The sequence below is a fragment of the Leptosomus discolor genome, chromosome 2, assembly GCF_034619465.1.
Source record: "Leptosomus discolor isolate bLepDis1 chromosome 2, bLepDis1.hap2, whole genome shotgun sequence".
Lineage (NCBI taxonomy): Eukaryota > Metazoa > Chordata > Aves > Leptosomiformes > Leptosomidae > Leptosomus > Leptosomus discolor.
In genome coordinates, this window is record NC_141392.1 from 46,677,571 (window position 1) to 46,700,208 (window position 22,638).

The 22,638-nt window shown below is 37.3% G+C and overlaps 1 protein-coding gene across 1 annotated transcript in view; it reads right to left on the reverse strand.

The window, feature by feature from the left end:
* Positions 1–4,623: 4,623 nt before the first annotated feature.
* TTC13 (tetratricopeptide repeat domain 13) overlaps positions 4,624–22,638 on the reverse strand; it is a 45,561-nt gene continuing 27,546 nt past the window's right edge. The window contains exons 15-23 of the mRNA XM_086461019.1: positions 22,405–22,497; positions 18,092–18,175; positions 16,258–16,342; positions 13,822–13,931; positions 12,054–12,189; positions 11,285–11,364; positions 10,029–10,107; positions 7,965–8,044; positions 4,624–4,786 (exon numbers count right to left, since the gene is read on the reverse strand). Of these exons, the coding sequence (XP_086317145.1) occupies positions 4,663–4,786; positions 7,965–8,044; positions 10,029–10,107; positions 11,285–11,364; positions 12,054–12,189; positions 13,822–13,931; positions 16,258–16,342; positions 18,092–18,175; positions 22,405–22,497 (871 nt within the window). The 3' untranslated portion in view covers positions 4,624–4,662. The remainder of the gene's footprint in view (positions 4,787–7,964; positions 8,045–10,028; positions 10,108–11,284; positions 11,365–12,053; positions 12,190–13,821; positions 13,932–16,257; positions 16,343–18,091; positions 18,176–22,404; positions 22,498–22,638) is intronic.

Consider the following 22,638-nt stretch of genomic DNA (forward strand, 5'->3'; position numbering starts at 1 on the left):
TAAAGGAATACTTCACTGCCAAACTGTTCCAACTTTCTGAAATTGAGTTTCCAGCATTATGACCAGCTTGTGTCAAGAACAGCCTTAACTCTTGTGGTTAGCCTGAACTCTTTTCCCTGAGTCTGTTTTTCTGACTCATGTACTTACAGGGAGATCCTATGTTAAATCAGCCTTTGCTCGAACACCCTGCTGGTTCTGTTGGCCCTTCTCCATGCTTAGTGCTGTCTGAAGTCAGCTTTATTGACTACAGGTGAACAGAGTTGTCCACCAGAACTCCCTGGTACATCAGTATTGCAGAGGGACAGCCCATCAGTGCTGTGTAACATCTTTAAACTTGGCTAAGAGTATCGTTCCTGGCACCTGCGAGTGTTTTTATCTGCCTTTTCCACAGCCACCTGACCATAGCAAATTTCATTAGTTGCAACTTGTATTACCTAAACTTGGAAGTCAGTATTTGGAAAATACAAAATACTTGGGATGAAATTCAATAAAATAATTTCAGGTACTTTCAAAATGGTCAGTTCTCCCTACTTGCTATTCTCTGCCTCATTTTATTAACACACACAAACCTTCCATAACTTGCAAATTTCATTGGCAAACTACACTGTTCACCTTAGCTTGCCTGGCAGCCCAGCACCTGCTTTCTCCCTTTCAGATAGCTCCTCATTCACCGTTCAAACGCTCTCTTTTCCTGTATCAAGTCCAAACTTTATGTGCGATACCTCAGCAAATGCTTTGCCAAACTCCCAAAAGACCTCCAAAGTCTCCCGGGGTGGGGGGGAAGCATAGCTCCTTTCCACAAAAAAAAAAAAAAAGCAAGCTTACCAAAGACAGGTAAATATGTCAGAAGATTTATCTGAGACTAAATCTATTTTGCCTTTTGCCCTAGGTAGTTGCATGGGAATTTTCATTATCTTCAAAGTACATTACGAGGTCGCACAAATATTGAGGTTCAGTTCAATGGGTTTTCATTTGTTAGCCTACTTTTTTTTTCCCCTTCATTTTGCTTTCCTTCATATTATTCTAAATAGATAAATGGTTGGGGCTGAAATACATTAATGTTCCCATTTAAAAGTTCAAATGGTATCACTAGACCAGCTGTCTAAGATGACACAGAAGAGGATGGAAAATGATAATTAGATTTCTCCACATATCTGGTTCTTAGGAGGTAATTACAGCTCTCCAGTCATCACATACCAGCCCAGTTATATAATCCGGTTTTGTTTGTTAAACGTGTTTGAGAGCATTTGACTTGAGCTTGCTTTCTTAGTCATCTGTATCACACCCAGAGAAAACACGCATACACACACACACTCATAGAGATGTAATGCATGTTACATTTACCCTCCCTTGATCTCCCATTAATACCATCTTTTTGTCTGTCAGCAGGGGAGGGGTATGAAGTCAGTCACAGGAGCAAGAGAAATGAGAAGGAAACCCAGACAGCTGTGCATGGTTGGTTTGTCCAGGGAATTTTCTTCTTCCCCACCACCCCTTCTCCACTCCCTCTGGTCTAATCCCTAAACCAAGAAACCCCTTATTTCACAGTTCCAAGAACTGTTTGGTCAGTGCCAACGTAGATGTTCCTTTTCTCAATGAATAGTACAAGGTATAAGAAAACTTACAGGCTTAAAGGAAAGACCATACTATTAGAAAACAAGGTGTAGAGTTAAGCATCTCTTCCTCGCTACTGTACCTGTTTCTCCATTAGGTAGAAAAAAAAATAATTCCTTTTCTCCATAATTAAATCTAATAGAGGTTTCTGAAACTTCTACACCTGTAAACAGAAGACACCATAAAAGCACACAATGCTTGTTCCTAGTGGGGAAGGGGAAGGTACTCAAGCAAAAGAACGGTGGGAAAATACCTTTGCTACAAGTGGACAGCAACCCAATCCTTTCAATGAAAATTCACAAGCCTCCTCTATCCTTACTTGGAAAGAAATACCTGCTTTCATCCTTCACATAAATTCTGGTCAAGAATCTTTAGAATGCATGTTCGTTAGTACCAGCCAGCTAGGTGGTCAAATTTGCCTTTATTATGGTTTGGTTGATGAACCTTATCTGCATTTGAAATTCTGCTTTTAATTTTTTTTTCTGATGAGTTTGACTCAAAGGGATACCTATCCTTCCAAATGCTTAGCAACACTACAAAGTGCGTCAGTGCTCACTAATGGCTAACAACTTGATTCCCAACAGGTGTTTCCCCAGTCTTCTAGATTTCCTTGTGTTTTGGGCACTCATCTGTTATGCATCCCCTGAGCAGATATATGTACCGGAACTTAATGATTTCCCCTGCAAACAAGCAGGAGAGAAGAAAAATAGGCTTTAGGAAAAATGGGCTCAGACACAGGCAGACACAGGCACACCATTTGCTTTTTGCTATTTGCAAAGCAAATGTTGATTTCTACAGCTCAAGATATTGCACATCAGATCATTTCACCCTTGGCTGGGAGTTGGGTCACTATTTTTAATCAAATCTAACCGTATTCTCACTGTAGCTCCAGTAGAGTCCATATAGAGTCAAAATAGATTCAAGACCTACTCTCAGACATAATCAGGATTAAAAACCTCTAACAAAAAATTTGCTTCCTTTTCCTTCCCCTGCCTTCACATAACATTACCTCTGCTATGCTTACAAGTCAGGTAATAGTACCATAAGTTAGCATGGCGAGAAGCTAATACTGTAACAGCACTTGTTCTTAGGGAGGAAGAGTTACTACACAGACACAACACTTGTTTCAGCGATAGATGCTAGAAGGCGTTAAGTGGAAGGAAAGAACATTCTTTCCCTACCCTTGAATTTTCAACATACAATCTTAGAGTATGAGTTCAGGAAAAAAAAAGTTCCCACGGGCATATATGCACCACTGGTTTAATTTCAATCAGGAACACACTTTTGAAGAGAGTCTCCTCGTTTTCTCCACTCACCACATTTCTGTTCACAATTCAGAGGTTTCAGAATACATGTTGGACATCTTCTGGGTGAAACAAACTGGAAGATGCATTGTTAACATGCACTCCAAATGTTCATAAACCACACAAGCAGATAAAAGTAAAACCTCTGAAGTGCATGCATTGTGGGATGCACTGCTTGCTAATGTAGACATGGTATACATCCTCTTTCCAGGATCCATTTTCTATCTCTATGAAAATCCTTCATACACATAAACAATGAGGTCTCTAGCTACCCATCACCACACACACACAGAGTCCACCTTGAGTATGATAAATACTTGCGTGGAACAAGAAAGAAAAGACCCTCCTTTCAATAAATCCACCCTCTTTTCAGTTCCACTATTAAAGTAGTCACCTACATCAACATTCTTAACACTTTGCTGCATTTCTTTCTTCATTAAAGAGGGGATTGAGATTGCCCAGTGCTGTGGCCAGGGAAAAACAACCACACCACTGCTACTGGTATGCTTGGGGTACACAGGATGTATCCCCCTCTCCCTTGGTAAATAACTTATTCTTTAGCATATCTCATATTGCATGGTTAGGACGGACATTTGCAATTGCCCAGCAAAACCCCAACCTCTGGAAAACTGGAAGGAAGCAAAGTAAAGAACAGAGTATTTGTGCAAAAGATGACAGCAACAGAATCGCAGTTTAGACCATCAATATTAAGCAAATTGAAAGGCTATACCTAAAACAGTTTAGTACACTTCCTGAAATGCTGAATATTCAGGCAGGAAAAAAAAAAGTCAATCAAAGCCACTGGGGAAACCAGATACTTGTCCCACTATGGCTTGCTGTTTCTGAAATCACTTAACCTGACAAAGAGCTCTAAAGCCACAGAGCTCAAGTTAAAATTACTATAATTGAGTTAGGACTCACCAGAAATATCAGCACCACTATTAAAATCAGAAACTGGTTCATGGTTGTTTGAGCTAGCCTTACCCTGCAGGATGCCTGCCTTTCCAGGGTGCTGCCAGGCCCTCCCAGCTAAAACACCCGGAGGAGCCCCAGCTAGCTCTCCCAGCACACTGTCAATCCGCTGATACCTTTTGCCAACCACCAGCACCAAAGGGTACTTGGAAAGGGAGACTGAAGTACAGTTGCTGTGTTTCTGACATTTACTCACCAAAAGCCTAACTCCAAATACATCATTTGTTTGGTTTTGTTTCCAAATGATGTTTTCCTGAAACCCATTCTTTTAAGCTGACATCTGTTCCTTCACTGGACTGCATTACATGAAATGCCTGTGTATTTACCAATTACTCATACATGTACAGCTCATGAAGTTTTCCATGCAGAAGACAAAGGCTTTGAAAAACAACAAATTGGAAGTAGCATAGTGGTATTTACAGTGCAGATTACTTTTCTCCTTTTTCCCCCCCCCCCCTTTTTTTTTTCTTCTGAATTTTCACCTGCAGTTATGTTCAGTTCATAACTGTGATCAAGTTTCTTACTGCTCTTTGGTTTGGCCCCTGAACAACTGTATTTCCTGTTAGAGTATGTCTCAATACAAGAAATAAGCTGTTCTACTTTTTTCCTTTTTAATATTATTGGTGATGGAAAGATTAATTTTATTCTAGTGGTAACTAGTCAAGTAAGTTTACTCTATTAAAAAACAAAACCAAGCCAAACCATTTTGACCATAATTTCACCTTCAAAATAATTTATAAAGCAGTACCTCTTGGACTTTTATTTGTATAAATTATACAACAACTATAGTTTTTTTTAGACAATGAGATGAGTCTGTGTTTAGTACTTCAATCATCGTTCTCAGGGTTGGAAAAGTCTCCGATACTGATGGTAGAGTCTTGTAAGAAGGTGAAATACTGAAAGAGAAGAAAAAAAAAAAAGAAATTATTTATCTTTTGCAAAGTTCTATGATTTGTCTGGAAGCTAACACATTAGCTTATACTTCTCTTCATCCCCTTCTCCAACAAATTTGGGACTTGAAGTCAAGAATCTGTTGCCCACAACCAGCTCTTGCTTCTTACGACTCCTCACTCACTATACAGAATGAAAATAGTGACTACATAAAACAGCCTTTGGAAGTGGCAGAAGTTAAAAGCAAAATTTTATTGCTTTAAGTCTTCAAGCCTTACTTACCTTACCCACTATTATTCTTCTACCACAGACAAATTAGCCACTCAGGTTAATTACCTTCATAGTATTACTTCAAGACCTTTGGGCAGTGGTTCTACAGATATTTTTCTCAGCATCAAGCAAAGCCAGCTTTAGCATTTTCTCCACTCTAGTTCATTCCTCACACATTATGCATCTCTCATTTGAGCCAGCAATACTATCAGTGGAACTGTCTCAGTTAAAAATAAGTTTTGAGTTTGGCAAGGTTATTTTTAACACAAATCAGTTCCCTGATCTCGTTTGCTATGGATTCCCACAAATTTCAACATTACAACTGTGACGGTCAGACACACATAGGCAGGATTGAAATGGCTTAAGCTGATTTGTTTCCATGAGAGAAATTTCCCTTTGGTAAAGGTATGTCTCAAAAAAAAAAAAAAAAAAAAAAAAAAGAGGATTAAGAAAGAAGTTAAGTATATATTGAGATATTTACAGTAAAAAATTGTGGGAACCATAAATATTTTATATTTCCAAGACAAACAAGTCACAATATTTGTGCAGACTACTTTTAACAAAAACCACAACTTGTTACACTGTAGTTTAAAAAATGTCATTCCTTAATAAATGCTGAATTTGAGTGCATTTACATGTAGATTTTTAGCCTGCATCTGACAAAGATGTCCTTGAGTCTTCTTAATAGCCTTCTTCATTTAAGAGATTTTATAGTCTAGTGAAATTCACCAGTCTGAGGACCGCTGATAATGAAGTTAAACAACACTAATCAGCATGAGATATTCAGCACTAACAGCAGCTGCAGAATTCCTCAGGCCCTCAAAATAACTCAGGTTGGACCAGACCTCAGGAGGTCTGTGATCTAACATCCTGCTCAAAGCAAGGTCAACTGCAAAGTCAGACCAGGGTGTCAGGGCTTTATCCTGTCAGGTCTTGAAAATCTCCAGGGATGGAGACTGCCCGGCCTCTCTGGGCAGCCTGCTCTGCTGCTTGACTGCCCTCAGGGTGAAGAAGATTACACTCAGTCTGAACCTCATTTCAACTCGCGCACGTTGCTTTTTGTCCTCCTACCAAGCACTGCCAGGCTCCATTTTCTCAATACTCACGGGTACTTCAAAGCTGCTGTTAGGTCAAAGCCTTCTCTTCTCCAGGCTGAATGAGCCAAATTCACTCCTGCTAAGACACGTGGTCCGGCCCCCTGACCATCCTGGTGGCTCTGCACTGAATTTGCTTCAGTTTATCATAGTCTTTACTGCAGCTGCCCCCAAACTGGATGCTGTTATTCTAAGTGTGGTCTCAAGTGCTGAGTACCCCCTAAATCTGATTATCCAAACAGCTTTTTATCCATCTAGCTATCCATTTGTCCAGACCATAATGTAAGAGTCTTGTGGTATTGTTGGAGTCCTTGCTCCGACATCAATTGCTCTCTTCTCAGCCCTGAATCTAGTAGTTTTATCACAGAAAATGATCATATTGGGTCACACAACGTTTGGTAAACCCATGTTGACTGTTTCTAGTCACCTTCTACTTCACATACCCCAAAATGCTTTCCTAGAGGACTTGCTTCATGACGGACCAAAGTAAGGCTGACCAGCCTATAGTTTCCCTAGGTCATCCTTCTGGCCTTCTTGAAGATGGATGCAATATTTCATAGAATCATAAGGTTGAAATAGACCTCTGAGACCATCAAGTCCAACAGTTGACTTAATACCCCCATGCCCACTAAACCATGTCTAGAAGCACTACAGCAACACATTTTTTGAATGCCTCCAGGGACAGTGACTCCACCACTTCCCTGGGCAGCCTGTTCCAATGTTTGACCACTCTTTCGGTAAAGACATTTTTCCTCATGTCCAATCTAAACCTCCCCTGGCACAACCTGAGGCCATTTCCTCTTGACCTGTTGCTCGTTCCTTGGGAGAAGAGACCAACCCCCACCTCACTACAGCCTCCTTTCAGGTAGCTGCAGAGAGCGATAAGGTCTCCCCTCAGCCCCTTCTTCTCCAGACTAAACAACCCCAGTTCCCTCAGCTGCTCCTCTTAAGATCCATTCTCCAGACCCTTCACCAGCTTCGTTGCCCTTCTCTGGTCATGCTCCAGCACCTTTCCTGCAGTCACCAAGAACATCCCCTGATGCATGCAGCCTTTCAGAGATTATAGGAGGCCTTGTAAGGACATCGGCCAGTTCTCTCAGCACCCTCTTAAGTGTATTGACCTTGACTTGAAGGATACTAAAAGCGGTTTTGTCCCCAGCCTGATTTTTAGATTTTGTACAGGGAATAACCAACCACTAAGGGACAAATCAAATGCATCAGATTCATAATATTGACAAGGAATGAATGTGTTCAGCATTCAAAAATCAATTCATATGGAAATAAAAATTTTAAAGCATTATACAAAATCTGTGCAGTTATACTAAGTAACATAATTCTGTATTTTCAAAACTTCCATCTACTTTGAAAATACTTATTCTCCAAATTAAAACAGCACTAAAGGATAAGTAAATTACTTCTGATATATAGTTTGAAGAGATCCATAAGAATGGAAAAAAAAAAAAGTTTAAATTTTCCCCTGTTTTGTTCAATCAATTGCCAGACTTACTAATGATAAAAAAGATAATAAAAATGTAAATTTGACCACTGGATAAAATGAAGAAAATATTAACCCAAATCATTTTCTCAGAGGATAACACTCATGTAACTGAATGTCTAGATTACTATTTTGTTAGACTAGAAGTAAACTACTGCGTTTGTAAATTCAAATCTTGTCTTACCAATTCCTGAACACTGTAAAAAAATACACTGAATCATTTACTAAACTCATAATTTCTGAGTAACAATTTTTTTAGTATCGGTTTAACTTTTACATATAAAATATGAAAGACTATTTCCCCACACATCACCAAAGATTTACCTTTTTAGATTCATCCAGCTCCTTGCTATTTTGCTAAAAGCTTCAGACCCTGGTGCTGTCATTGCTTCAAAATCAACCAGCTGAAAATCCAACAAAATAAAAAAGATCTTGAGAAATTAGTAAATTTTTAAGTTCTCTAATTTCAGGAAGTTAATCCTCAAATATTCCTAACATACAAATTTTTTTTATATGTTAAAAAAATAAACTTTGAAAACATACCCTTCCTTTTGTGACAAAATTCAGTGTTATTTTTTTACCTCTTAACAAGATGTTTATACTAATGAGTCAGTGCCAAAAAATACTGTCTTCAGCCCTTTATTACAATGTTCAAATAAAATGGGAATATTTCTTATTTTTACATACTGTATTCTGCAAAATATCGTATCACATGATTAGTAGATTTATATTGGACCTTCCAGGCATTCTGTATCATTTCTTTCCACAGTGGGTTTTCAGACAAGTTTGACTACATATAGCCAAGAACTCCATGCAATTTCTTATCTACAGCTGAAAAAAAGGTTTCAGCAAAACAGAAGCATTGGTGCACTAGTACTGAAACATTTAACCTGACTTGTTTGCGGTTCATTGAACTCTGGCTGAATTCAAGGAAGGGTTCTGAAAGCACGCTACCTATATTCTTGGCAAGGCAGAAGTAAGCTTACTAACTAGTCTGTGCCCAGGCTACATTGTCCTTCATCACAGCTTGGAGCTGGCATGCATGCCAGGCACTGAAACTCTCTGCGGGTTTGCGCGCCCCACCACAACCAATGCTGGAAGCTATGCTGGCTGTGGACACTGATGGACCTGCCAGGCAATAACAGGACTCTTGACTACTGGGCATCTTTGTCGTCATAGCAGTCTGATAATGCATGCTGTCATAAGCTTGGGACCAGAAATACCCTCCTAAGGAATCTGGCAAAAAAAAAAAAAAAAATGTTCCCAGTTTCATTCAACTGGGGAAAAAAAAAAATTCTTCCAGCTGGTGAATTTTTTAAGTAATGGTTTTGTTCCAATTCAGGCACTCTGCTTCAGGAAAAGCCCTCAAATGTAAAAACGTCCCCAGAGCTTCCTCTAAGTCAGAAATCCTGCTTTTTAGTAATCCTGAAACTCTGCTTGCCTGCATAAAGTCAGTCAGCAAAATGCACTACCCTATTAAGTCCTAAGAAGATGCATAAGAAAACGCACACCAGTCTTTTACCTCAGCTTGAACTCCCACAGAATGGTGAAGATACCAGCTTAATGGCATACTGAAGAGGAAGCTTTCTTGCTACTAAGCAAGTGCAGTTTGCTCTTAAAAGCTACTAGGAGTTCATTGTACTGAAAGGACAAACTTCATTGTTTTCAGGACTTTCTAAAACAAAAGGCAAAGTCACTCTTTCTTCAGTTATCCATGCAGCATATTTTCTTCAACAACTTTGATTCTCACTGGAATTTCACTGATCCTTTTGACAATACATTAAAGAGAGAGGTGCTCTCACTCCTTTCACGCTGAAGAGGTAACACAGCTAACAGACCAATAGTTGAACAAAGAAAGGGAAACCCTTTCTTGAGCAAGGTGGTATAATATTCCAATGTGGTCATTTAAAAACTAGGACTTATTTTAAATTAAGCAGAATACAGAGGGGAAGGAGAAATCAAGAGAAGTTCCAAATACATTTCTACTTGCAAAGCCCCTAAATGCTCTGGAATACATAGAGAGCAAAGATAGCCAGAAGAGTCACTAATGCTGCCCAAGTACTCTCAGAATCCTTCTCAAAGAAAGCTGCAAAGAGCAGCTTATCACACTAGAAATGCTTCAGCTACAAGTATGTAATTACTGTGGGACACAAACTGGTACAAGTTGACAAACCAGAATTACTGCACATACTATCTCTAAATCTCATCTGCTGTCAGAACAGCAATCAAATTTTCAAAACCCTCTCAGGCTGCAAGACACCATAACATGCAGCTAACCCGTCTCCAGTAAACAAGTGTGCAACTTTGGTTCTTTCTTACAGCTCCTTCCTCACATTTACAAGTACTACTTCCCCCATCAAGGCTGAACCAGTGTATCTTCATACTTGCCTTTCCTTTAGGAATTTTTCCTGATACTTCTTTTCCACTTGCCATTAGTGCTCCCATGATCACTGAATAAGCTATCACACTATAAAAAGAAAAAAACACCATTAATGGAAACCAACAAATGAAGTACAGTAGAAGTCTTTCCATAATGCTATTTTAGACTACAAAACAAATAGAATACAGTACTGTTTCATAGGCTAGTAAAAATTAATGTGCTAGTTACTTTATTTTAGAAGTAAAACAAGCATGAAACACTTAAAGTGAAATCACTGTTACTTTCCAACACCGCTGGAATGAAGTTATGATCCTATGGAGTTTAGCTACTGAAGAGCACCAATACTGCAGTAGTCAGAATCATAACCTCAGACTTATGAGTTCTTAAGACTCCATAGAGCTGAAAAACAAAGCAAACTCCTGTTCCCAAGAAGCTTAGCTGTAGCCCAGCAGAGTTTATGAACTCTACTGCAACAGAGCCAGAGGCATTGTAAAGCTGTTCAGTTACTTAACTTTTTTTAATTTAACTTTTTTTTTTTTAAACTGAAACTCAGACAGAATTTCTGTTAATTTTTACACTCTGTAAGATAAAGGCAATGTCTGATTATAAAAATGAAGTTTCAGGATTTTTTAATTTTATTTCCTACTGAACTGTTTTAAAAATAAGCTTAAAGATCTTAAGTGCTTTGTGGAACAGAGATTCATAATAGTCTTAGATGTAGCCAGGTTTGAATTAAACTAGAATTTCAGTTGAAGAGATCTGTGACATATAGGACTTTATTCCAGGGTTTCATTTGGTGACCCTAACAGTTGCAATAAATTACTAAAATAATATTTTAGTGTATTTTATTAAAATAAGTTATCTGAAAGTATACTTCATCTTAAATACATGTTTCGGTAAAGCTTCTTGAGTGAAATTACAGTGGTGTAACATAATATGGATTAGGAACCCAAGAATTACAATTTAAAAGTGACACTTTTCAATCTGCGAGCTGAAATCTATAAATAGAGACTACTCATCATTTTAAATATACATGCAGCTATGAACAGTTACCATCAGCAATTACAAACTAGCTTTTAAAACAGTACTAAGTCAGCACCCATTGTCATGGCAGCACAAAATGAGAGCCTCTGTGGGGCACACAGCTCAACCCAGAGCTTTTAGCTTTTTTAATATTAAAAAAAAATGGATAAATATACTGCAACACATGGACATTTTAAAGCATGCATCCAGGATAACAGACACGACAAAGACAATCACTAACCTAGATCCTCTTGAAAGTGGCATTAAATTATAGAAGTAATAAACTAACGACAGGATCAAGTTGCAAACAGCATCTACTTCCTAAGCAAGAGAAAAAATAAAAAGGGGAATTAAAGATAATTTAATAGCCAGGTAATGCCATATAAAGGAACACATATTGGTAAGTCTTACAGTACTATGATTCCTTTTTTTTTTTTTTAAAGAACCAATTCAAACGTGAAAAGTGTCAAGTTGAGAAGTTGAAGCCTAATTTAACAGATGTTTAAGCAAATTATTTTGTTATATCTTTAAAACGTAGGTGAAACACAGTTCATCTACACCATGTTAAAAGATGAAAAATGGAAAGCACAAGCTGAAATGTCAGAATCGGCAAACACAATTCTAGTGCTTTCTCAGGAATTTAGTTACTTCTCAGCTCATACGTAGCCACCATGAGACAAATCCTAAGCAGTGCTTGTAAGGATGATGAAACAGTGAATACAGACCTATGAGAAAAATAAAGAAAAGAAGGAGCGGGGCCGGGGAGGGGACACAACAACAAAAAACCCCACACTGTGATACTGAGACCTTGTCTGGACTCTCTATTACTGCAACAAACATAGCACATTTTAAAGTAACAGAATTATGACAACTTCTTACGGTATCTGTCATAATTTGGTTTAAGCAAGCAGTTATTTTATTAAGATCTTTGTCAAAAATTATTAGAACAGTGACTGCTAAACAGAAGGCATAAGACATAAAAGTTTTAATTTCTATTAAAACAGCCTTACCCCCAGCTCTGCAGACAGAATTAGAATTTTTCCTTTGGCTGTTAGATCCTTATATAGCGCATCTATTTCTGCATGATACAGCTGTGTTCTCTCTTCTGTTGTCTGAGTTTCTACTGAAAATAGTATGTTCCCCACTCTATCGAGTACATGAAACAAAAAAGGAGGTAAGAAATTTTTTTAACAGAACTTGATGCATAATCTAATATACACGGTAAGTTACAAATGTACTACAGTTATATACCACATCATAACCTCTTTGCTATCATTTTTCCTTAAGCAAAAGGCATTGCCTCCTTTTAGTTAAAAAAATTTTTAAAATCACTGAATTACAACTTTCTGTCACTTTGTCTGAAAGAATACATAAAGATTGCTGTCTAATCACAGATGAAGTACTCCCATTAAAGAATACCTGCCAAGCTTTACCGTTTCACTTAAAGCGTAGGTAAAAAATATGAAATATGAAATTTTAAAATATCTTCGTGGGCTTGAGATTTTTGTGTAGAATGTAAAGCGTAGTCTTGTTAACTTTTAAACTACCAAAATGGAATTGTTTTGGTATAAAAGCATAGTTACAAACTATGGAACAAAACAGACTGTCTGATACAGAACTAAGTTTGCACAGAACAAAGTCAGACTGTTTTACTGACACGGAAATATTTTCCCCAAAACAATGAGGCCATATGTTTAATGCCATTTCACTGTATATAGGCATATCATTTAGAACATAACATTAAAAACCAAGAGATATGTTAATATTTTAGAAGAGAAATTTGGCTTCCATGCCACTCATTGGAAGCACACAATTTTTGGGAAGAATTCCAATGCACGGAATTTTAAATCACATAAGGCAAAGTTTTTAGTTACTAGCAGGACAGAGCTTCTAAGCTTCAGATTAATGCTCATTCTTTGGGAGGACAAGGAGCCAGTATCCATAAAGTAAGAAATTTACTATCTTACCTAAAGAGTTGCCCAAAGCCTCCTGACTGTATTCTCATACATTCAGTACTATCTAAATTGGCATTTGCAGATAGAAGGTCTGCAAACATCTCAAAAATGAAGACAAAAAAGGCCAAAAATCGAAATAGAAGAGTTTCTTCTATTCTAGATCATAGAAATTTCCATTCCATTTAGGACTTTTCAGTCACCGTAACAGACAAGGTCTCACAACAAGAAAGTATTTTAATATGGCTAAAGACTGAGAATTTTCCCTGTTTAGGCATTTTATAGTGTAAGGTCTCTTCACTTTTGTGCCTCATGCTAGAGAATCATCTCAACTGGGCCTACTGCATCAATGTTATCACGGAATCACAAAATGGTTGGCGTTGGAAGGGACCTCTGGAGATCATCTAGTCCAACACCCCTGCTAAAGCAGATTCGCCTACAACAGGTCACACAGGGTTACATCCAGTTGGGTTTTGAATGTCTCCAGAGAAGGAGACTCCACAGTCTCCCTGGGCAGCCTGTTCCAGTGCTCTGTGACCCTCAAAGTGACAAGTTTTTCCTTGTGTTCAGGTGGAACTTCCTGTGTTCCAGTTTGTGCCTATTGCCTCTTGTCCTGTTATCCATATTCCCTCTTTGTTAGGGAACCCAATGGGAATCAGAAGTCCTCAAACGAACAAATTTTTTAGTTATTACTAAAAAATACAAAAATGCCACTAGTGAAAAACAAAAGCTACTTTATGCAAGTAGAAATAGCATTTGAGAAGATTAATTGCTAATACTTCATCATTACTTAATGTATCTGAACACCTGAAAATAGCCAACATACTTATCTCCTGTTATTGTAATTGTGAATCCATCATATTCTTTCCCTTGGTCCTTAAGGCTGGGGACTTTTGTGTTCACCGTAAACCCATCTCTTGTTTTACTGTTAAACTGCTTTCAAAAGAAGGAAAAAAAAAAAAAAGTCGTATTAAAATGAACAGAGACAGACTGCCTAGCTACTGTTTTGAAACACTTAACATATATAGAGCAGAAATGAAAATGGACAAACTGAAGGAACAGGACAAAGAGTTACTGTCAACTACATTATTTCATTTATCTTTTATTTCCTACTGAAATGAAATTATAAATATTGAATGAGGCATATTGACATTCAACTTTCTATAGCGAATATAAAGTGTCATTGTTTATGAAAAGCAACTGTACAAAGCAGTTTGACTTGTATAATTTCTCCCCAAGTTGCTTGTTGATAGTAACCATTTGGTGTAACAATGTAAATGCAAAAGCAGGAATCTGAGAGTCTGTTCTATGTTTATACTAAGAAGTAGCAGCATTAGTCTAAGTGTGGATTCCAGAACACAGCTCACAGCAAGGATTTCTTAACTGTGATCCAGTTTAATTAATGTTTATCCTCATCTGAAGGAAAAATATCACAAAGTTTAAGAATTTTACAAAGCCACATTATCCAAGTGCAATATTGTAGCCAAAGAGTTGTATAAACCAGGCAGAATTCTATTTAAGTAAAGCCAAAAGCCCAGCTTTTGACATACAACATTCCCCAGTCACCCAAATAACTAAACTACATCAATATTAGCAGACATTCATAGAGGCACTATTAATGACTATTATGCAATAGTGTTGAATGAATTACTCAGGCAATTATTTATTTTAAGTTAGAACTTGTGATCCAGGATGTTTTGTTTAAAGAGAATCTGCATCTATTTTAAAGAAACAGACTTAAATGCTTCTAATGGAAACAGCATTCCATTTTGATACAATTCAGAATGCAATACAGGAGATTCAAACCAGAGCAAAATGTACAGGTTATGAAAACCAGGAAGAATATTTGCTGCCAGTTGAGACGTTTATTTTGAAATGTCATGTATAGTTCACTGTGTTTATATATTTTCGTCATCTGCTTGGAGTAACCTATATTTTTAACTCTACTAATAGCATTTTTCCTGGCCCACAATTCAACAGTAGCCATATTAGGTGCTCCACAGGGCCGTATTTGCACATTTGTGTGTCAGTAGGAAACAACTGTCTATCCACTTCTACTCTTCATCACAAGTTTTTGTTTAGGCTTAGTTAGTATCCACTTCATTTCATCTTTCAAGGCCAAGAACAAGACAGTAATATAAAAAGGACCTCCAAAATTATAGTATGCTCTTTGAAGACACTTATATTAGTAATACCTATTAAAAAGCCCCATAGAAAAATTTAGCGCTTGAGCCATGTAGCTTCTGTAAAGATGTCTGTAGTGCACAAGTCAGTGAGCACCACTACCATAAACAAATTCAAACCCAGGCAGTCGATCAGTAGTAGCAGCAGTATAGCTTCAGAGAGCTCTGCTCTATGGCAATCTGTCACCTTTGCTTAGATGTGAAATTGCAATGTGGACACACCCGATAAGAAAGCAATCAGTTTGTCACTATTCAGAATGACTGTTTCTTCCCAAATTTTATTCTATTCCAAATAAAATCCTGTCTGATCCTTTAAAAAGAAATAATTTGTAACAGTGTTTCCCAAGCCCACATACTTAGACAGTGCTCATCCTAGACTGATTTGGGGGAGTTGGGGGAAGACCTTTTACTTAAACCCAGCTCAAGCCTTATTACTTAAGTTGAGATAAGCATATAAATCATTTTGCACGTCATATATCCAAAGCCTTTCTACAAAGACCACCACCAGCAAGAAGAAATCCTTCAGGTTTCCCCATTCCTTATCTGACAGTCACCCAAAGCACGAGAAACCAAGTACAACACGTACACCAAGATTTCATTTCAGATTAGCTATCAGTCACTAAGGGCAACTATTCCCCTATTTCCCCCTGCCAGTCCCACCACGTACCAATGAACCTAAAGTAAAAAGAGCTTCCATGTTCCTAATCTTTCAGACACACATCTTCAATTTTTTTCCCTCATACTGTACAGGCCTACTGTGAGCCCATTAAGGTGGATCTGACCACAAACACTCCCACTGATAAGGCTGGCTGCAAAGAATTACCTTCAACATTTTGTTTTCCTGTCATTTCTTTACCAATTCACAGTTGGGCCAAGCCTTGCAAACACACATCACACCTCTGCATGTATCAAACGGAAGGTCATACCCTATATATGCAGGCTTGAAATAACATGGTTTAGTGTTTCCAGTTATTCATTTTAAGCTTAAACAAAATGGCTATATTTTACAGAGGAACTGGGTATCTCCCAGAATATATTTTATTATTTTTATCATATTTTGAAGATTTTCTTTAATTTACCTTCATTATAGGAAGAAGATCTTCTACTTTATGTACCTTTTCCAAAGCTTCTCGAACCTCTAGTAGTCCTTTTGGATTATTAGCACTGGAAAAAAATTAAATATGGAATCACAAAGGTTGAACATATGTAGCATTTCTGAAAATCCATCTAGCTTCAACCTAATTAGCCATAGTAGAATAAGTTACGGAACGTTATTTAATTATTTATTTTCTGAAAATTAGTTCCTTCATAGCTGGCCACATGCTCTCCTGTTCTCCAAAAAGTAATTTCCTCCTATATCAGCTCGCCTTATTTTTTTCAGCTTCAAACCCCAACTTCAAACTTCAGGTTTATCTTATTAATTTGCTGTTGGCCAGTCTAAAGCATTAAATTGTGTTTGCATGAGTGAGTGCATGTGGGCAGGGGGACGTTGACGAGGAAAGATGGAAGAAGAATAGAATTAACATTAGAAATATTATTATCAAAATGTATGCATCTGCATAGCCTCAAAGCTGTGTAAACACTGCAGACAGCTGGACTGTGAAGAAACCAATTGAACTAGTTCTCTAATGTTTATTAATTACTGTACCCAGACTTTAAGAACAGAATTATTTTAAAAATCACAGCACAAACTGCTCTGGTTTAAGGTCAAATGCTGCTGGCTCACCCTGAACAAACATTCTCTCAAGAGAGGACAGACTCCCCAGTTATTACAGAACTTCAGTATCGTCAGCAACTATCATAAATTTTCTAATACTTACATGTTTTCAACTGTTAAAAGGATTTGATGTACTTTTATTTTTTGATATTTAAGTAGCATAATGAGATTGAAACCCAGAACTCAATATTTAATAGAAGTTACCAGGCATTTGAGCCATGTAGCTTCTGTAAAGATGTCTGTAGTGCACAAGTCAGTGAGCACCACTACCACAAACAAATTCAAACCCAGACAGTCTATCAGTAGTAGCAGCAGTATATCTTCAGAGAGCTCTGTTCTATGGCAATTCATCAGTTTTGCTTCAATATGAATCGCAACACTTATGAGAATTTTCTGCACTTTTATTTCTTGATATTTAAGTAGCATAACGAAATTAAAAAACAGAACTCAATATTTACTAAAAGTTACCAGGACAAAGAAAAATTAGGGGGTTGAAAGCTAAAAAGTTTCTTCATTTTTAACATTATCAGAACACTTGTGCTACAAACGAGCCACAGGTGGGGAAGACCTTTTAGTCACTATTAAAAAAAAAAAATTACGGAAATTTGAAATAGATGTCAACATCCATTTTCAGATTACCTTTAGTCACATTCTTTCATTCAAGATTCTACAACTGTCTTCTATTCCAGGACAAAGTCTACCAACCCATTTATGTAACAAGTAGTAAAGATTCTCTGCCTCTTTAAAACTATTTGCCAAACACCAGTTGCAATTAAAATCACTTTCCATATCTTCTCTTTTTTTCCTCACTCCTACTGTTTAATAAAATAATGCCAATATTCAGAGAAACTGTACTCTATTCTACCAGGAGGAAACCAAACATCTGTAATAAATCATATTTTTAGAAAGAATTGAGACCTACTCATGCCAAAACTGTGAGTACAAATTGAGCATCATTATTAGTTTCTAGGTATACTGTTATTCACAATGTTTTTTCCTATTAGTTTCTTTATGTACCAATAAATAGGATTTTGCATTTCCAATGGAAAGTAAGACAATCATAGATACTAAGAAAACTGGAACTTACTAAAATTAAGAAAATATCCCTCACACTTTCTGAAATGAATGCTATGTAAATTTCAAATCAGTATTACCAGGAGAGTGAAGCAGGGAAAAACACATTATCAGTAATTTACCCATGATAAACAAGGATCCTATCTTTGATAAAATGAAGAATTTTCTCAAAATATTCCAGGTACCGCATGTTAATGACCTGTCCCCTACAAAGAAAACAAAAAAGTTTTTTGAAGTCTTGTTTTATAACCCAAAATTCGAGGGCTAAGAAACAAATATTGCTCATTAGTATTTGACAGAATTTTATCCACAGATGCTTTGTAAGTTAAAGGAAAGAACTAGAGGTTTGTCTGCAGCGGAGAATTGCCCATCCCCCATTTTTAAGATAGATTCCACAGTGAACTTGCAAAACTCATCATTAGTGTTGTTGTTCTCTGATAAACTACATTTCACACATATTTCCCCATTTTCAGTGTGCCATGTCTAGTAAATCTTATCTATACGATAATCATCAATTTGTACAAGGATATAATCTTTCTTAGACAGTTATTTACACTTGAAGATATTGCAGAACTAGGAGAGAATTCTCAATCTGCACACCAATTTACTTTGAGAACCAACACTCTACGGTTTACATATTTGCCAACACATATGCTGACCTGCTCTGACAGTCCACGTGCATTTTTCTTTATCCATCTACGTCCCTCTATATTGACATAATTTTGCTTTGACTCCTAACAGTTACGAGTAGTAACTGTTAAATAAAAACATCAAAAGAGTGTTATTTTTTCCCCTCAGACTACTAAAGGAAAAAAAAATACATTAAAAACTTGGTAGAAACCTGCTAGGATTATAACCACTCAGAGGAAAAAATTACATACCATTATTGCACTTGTAGGAGTCCTTCCTCTTCTCCCAGTCTACAAAACAAGATTTTATAAAGCAAATGTTATCGCTTTCTGAGGAAGCAAAACCACTGTCAATCACAGGAAGGTGTCTACACCTAGCTTTTTTTCCACTTTAAGTGATTCTTGGCAGCTTAAGTCCCTGTCTAATGTCCGACTCGAAGTCTCACACTTTAGTAGGCCTAGTCTCAGAATAAGGGCAGAATCAGTCTTTAAAAACTGAACAGACATACATATTGGCACATAGGAAAGGGAGGCAGGGAAAGCAGAAGGATGAAGACAAATTTATATACATAATTTGCCCTTGTTGTACGTCCCATCATTTTCCATCTGTATTAAAAAAAAATATCTGTACAACAGGCAGAAGCGTGTCAGTATAAGGAACTAGATCTTCATTTAGTGGCATCTTGGAAAATACATCCAAAGCAGACCTATCAATCTGCAAGGCTATCTAGAAACAGTAGTGCCAAGAAAAGACTTTTGGTGGGTGGTCAGGAGCGCTTTGTGTTTATTCCCACTCTTTCTCCTTGTTTAATAAACACTACCATCGAGAATTCAAAAGTAGCAGTGTTCTAGAGAGTGTCTTCACTCTTTTAATATGAATAGAGTATTTCATTAATGCTTAGCTTATCCCAAATCCTTGTTTTGCTATGAAAATAACTTAGGCTTTCAAAAACTTTTTCTCTACTTTAAATGAAACTTAGTTTTGACCATTTAAGCCACAAAAGAGATAAGCCAAAGTCGCATTTGCCTATAGACCCATGAAGAAGTAGTGACGGCCAATGTACTTGCATCTTGAGAATGTTAAGATCTGGAAGACTAGCAAACATTGTGAAATGCACGATGTTTCTTGTACGCCTTTAACAAAAAGTCCCAAAATTGACTCAAACAAAAAATATTTTGTTTTCTGACACTCTCCAAACATTTTGTCACCCTGGAAAGGAATCTTTAATTCAGCACTCACTGCATGCTAGTGCCTCTATTCCAAGACTCACTTGACAGGAATCACTGAACAATAATGGACTTTAAATGCAAAGAATTCTGAGCAAAGAAAAAGGTTGTGGTAACAGACATCTAATGCAAATATTTTTGCACACAGAAATTACTGGTGTAGAATTTAGACCAAACAAAACCTAGAGACAGCTTGAGCTCAGCATGGCTAGATCTGTTACAAATACCAAAAGAACATCCAACTGCTATTGTACACTTCTTACTTGACTGAACAGCTTATATCTTTGCACATTTAATAATCATGAAGGCTGCCATCTGTCAACCTAAATAATCTGTTACACCTGGTATTCAGGTAGCCATGCTATAGAAAGAATTCAGCCTTATTCATACAGTTACGAGAATAACTTTCAAATCATAAGCCAAATATAAAGCAATGTATGTCTTCCTGAAAAAGTCAGGAGACCATAAAGCGATCTCAATTATCAACAAGAAAGTGTTAGCTCTGAAGCCTATTAATATCTTCAATCATCTGTCATTTTACAGTTGAGTAATGCAAGAAGGAGATTATACAAATCTGTATAATCCATTAAGAGTAAATTGTCATTTAGAAATCATAATGGATTTGAACATGCATCAAAAGTAAAATAAAACAAATGGAAAAAACACCCTTATTAACACTTCATATATTAATTTCTTTTATCCCTCACCTCATGGGAAATCATCAGGAGGGAATCCAAAAGCAGAAACAATCACTATGGAAAGCTGACCAGTGAAAGCAGCCATCATTTGGGATGCGGAATGATCAAACAAGCACAGGTTTCCAGAACCAAAAAGGATGCAATCACCATCCAGTACTAAAGTACGATCAGCTCGTAAAGCAGCAGTATTTAGGATGCTTCAAATCTATTGTTCCTTCCAAAAAAAAGCATCAAATCAATAATTTTCAGAGAACCACTACCTAGCTATCAAAAAAGCACAACCAAAATGCTGATGAGATCCCCAAAAGTCAAGGCTGAGCCAAAACCAAAAGGTTAGAATTAGATTCACTGTGAGCCTATCATTCTGAATGTTCCTGAAGCTTATTTCAGACCTCTATGAAATCACCAAAATAGCTGGAACAGTAAATCACGAGTTTTGCCAGCACCCTCCAATGAGAGGAAAACACGTAAAGCACTGTGTCCAGTGAAAAACAGAGTTGGTGACACAGAGAACCTGTACAGATCCTGGGACACATTTCCTCAGATTAAATGTTCTATGTTACTGTCAGCATGGTAATCAAGTGTGGTTACATGAATGCCCTTCTGCCAGCACAGATCACCTAGAACTTAAGCTTTTCCTCTGACATTTAAGACAAAACCAGGAAGAAACAGATGAATTATGCAGCGCATCCTTGTGTCAAAGTACAGACGGTTGTGGTTTCTGCTGCATTGTACATATAAGAAGAGAGATACAGCAACAGCAAAGATGGACAAAGCTTAGAACCCAAATGTAAGACTTAGCTTGAGGGAAGACAGAAGCCTGAGCATACGACTGTTCAAGAAGTAGCACAACCTGCAAGGCAACTACTGATCTGCACTGGAGCTTAATGCTACATTGTAATCATCCCCTCAAGTAAAGCGGAGGCTGCCAGGGTCCATTCCAGGGAATGGAAGGAAGAATGTGGACAAATTTTCATTAGCCTCTGTGTGTGAGCACTAACGCATCACAGTTTTTCTCTGCCTGAAATAACTCTCGAGGCGGCTTTGCTTCCCTTATCCTTTTACCAGGCAGTTTCTCAAAAAAGAAAGAGATAAAAGCAGAATGACAGACCAAAGATTCAAGTCCTTCCCATAGGAGAACAGAGGGAAGAAAAAAAAAATAAAAAGAGGGGGGGAATAAGATGAAACCTGGCTACATATTTAGTTACACCAACACACTCTGCTCCTGTGATTGACAGTGATGTTGCCACATTGAGTCTCTCACACTTCTACTGCTCCATGGGAGGTAGCACTGTCATGACTACAGTACTGAGTCTTGCAGCATGGGAGAAGATGGAACGTACAACAGTGGTTGAATCTTTAAATTTCACCTTTGTTTGAAAGTGCAACTGTTACCTTTCACAGGTTACTTATTTTGTCATTTTTGCTTTACTTTGGCCTGCTTTGAACTATGTTTTTCCTCTCTATTGTAAATTGGTATTAAAGCTAATAGAACAGCATTGTTTCATTACTGCTGCCACTATCTTCGAGAAGCAGTATTTGCAAAAATTACAACCCTGATTAACTTTACCTTAAATGTAAAAATTAGATTATTTGGGAACTAAAAACAGCATGTAAAAATACACATCTCCTGGATCCTAGTTAGATCTTGCTGTAACTCAGTTGTAAAACTGAAATTCATGAAAAAGAGGAAATGTCATGAGGGAAAATTTGAGGTGCACAAAACCCAAGTGTTCCATTAAAAACTGTAAAATAAATATTAAAGCAAAACAATAAGCACATATACATTCAACACTGTCATAAGCAGTTTCATGAACAGATAGTAAGTTTTGGTACAATCCCTTAGTGTGTGGGGAAGACTGTTTGGTAAAATTCTCATACCTGATTAAGTTAATGTGATTATTAAAACCTCTGCTAAGGCTTCGGGCAGGCATTTGGTCCAACCAAAGCACAGGCTGGTCAGGGTCAGCTATCCTACAAAGACAAAGGACATTAATATTGGCATACATTTCCCCCCATGTAATATTTTTAATTGATCTTTGTTCACACACAGAGTACTTTTAAGCAAAAGCTAGAATTCAGACCTTACAAAACCAAAATTTTTATTGAAAACCA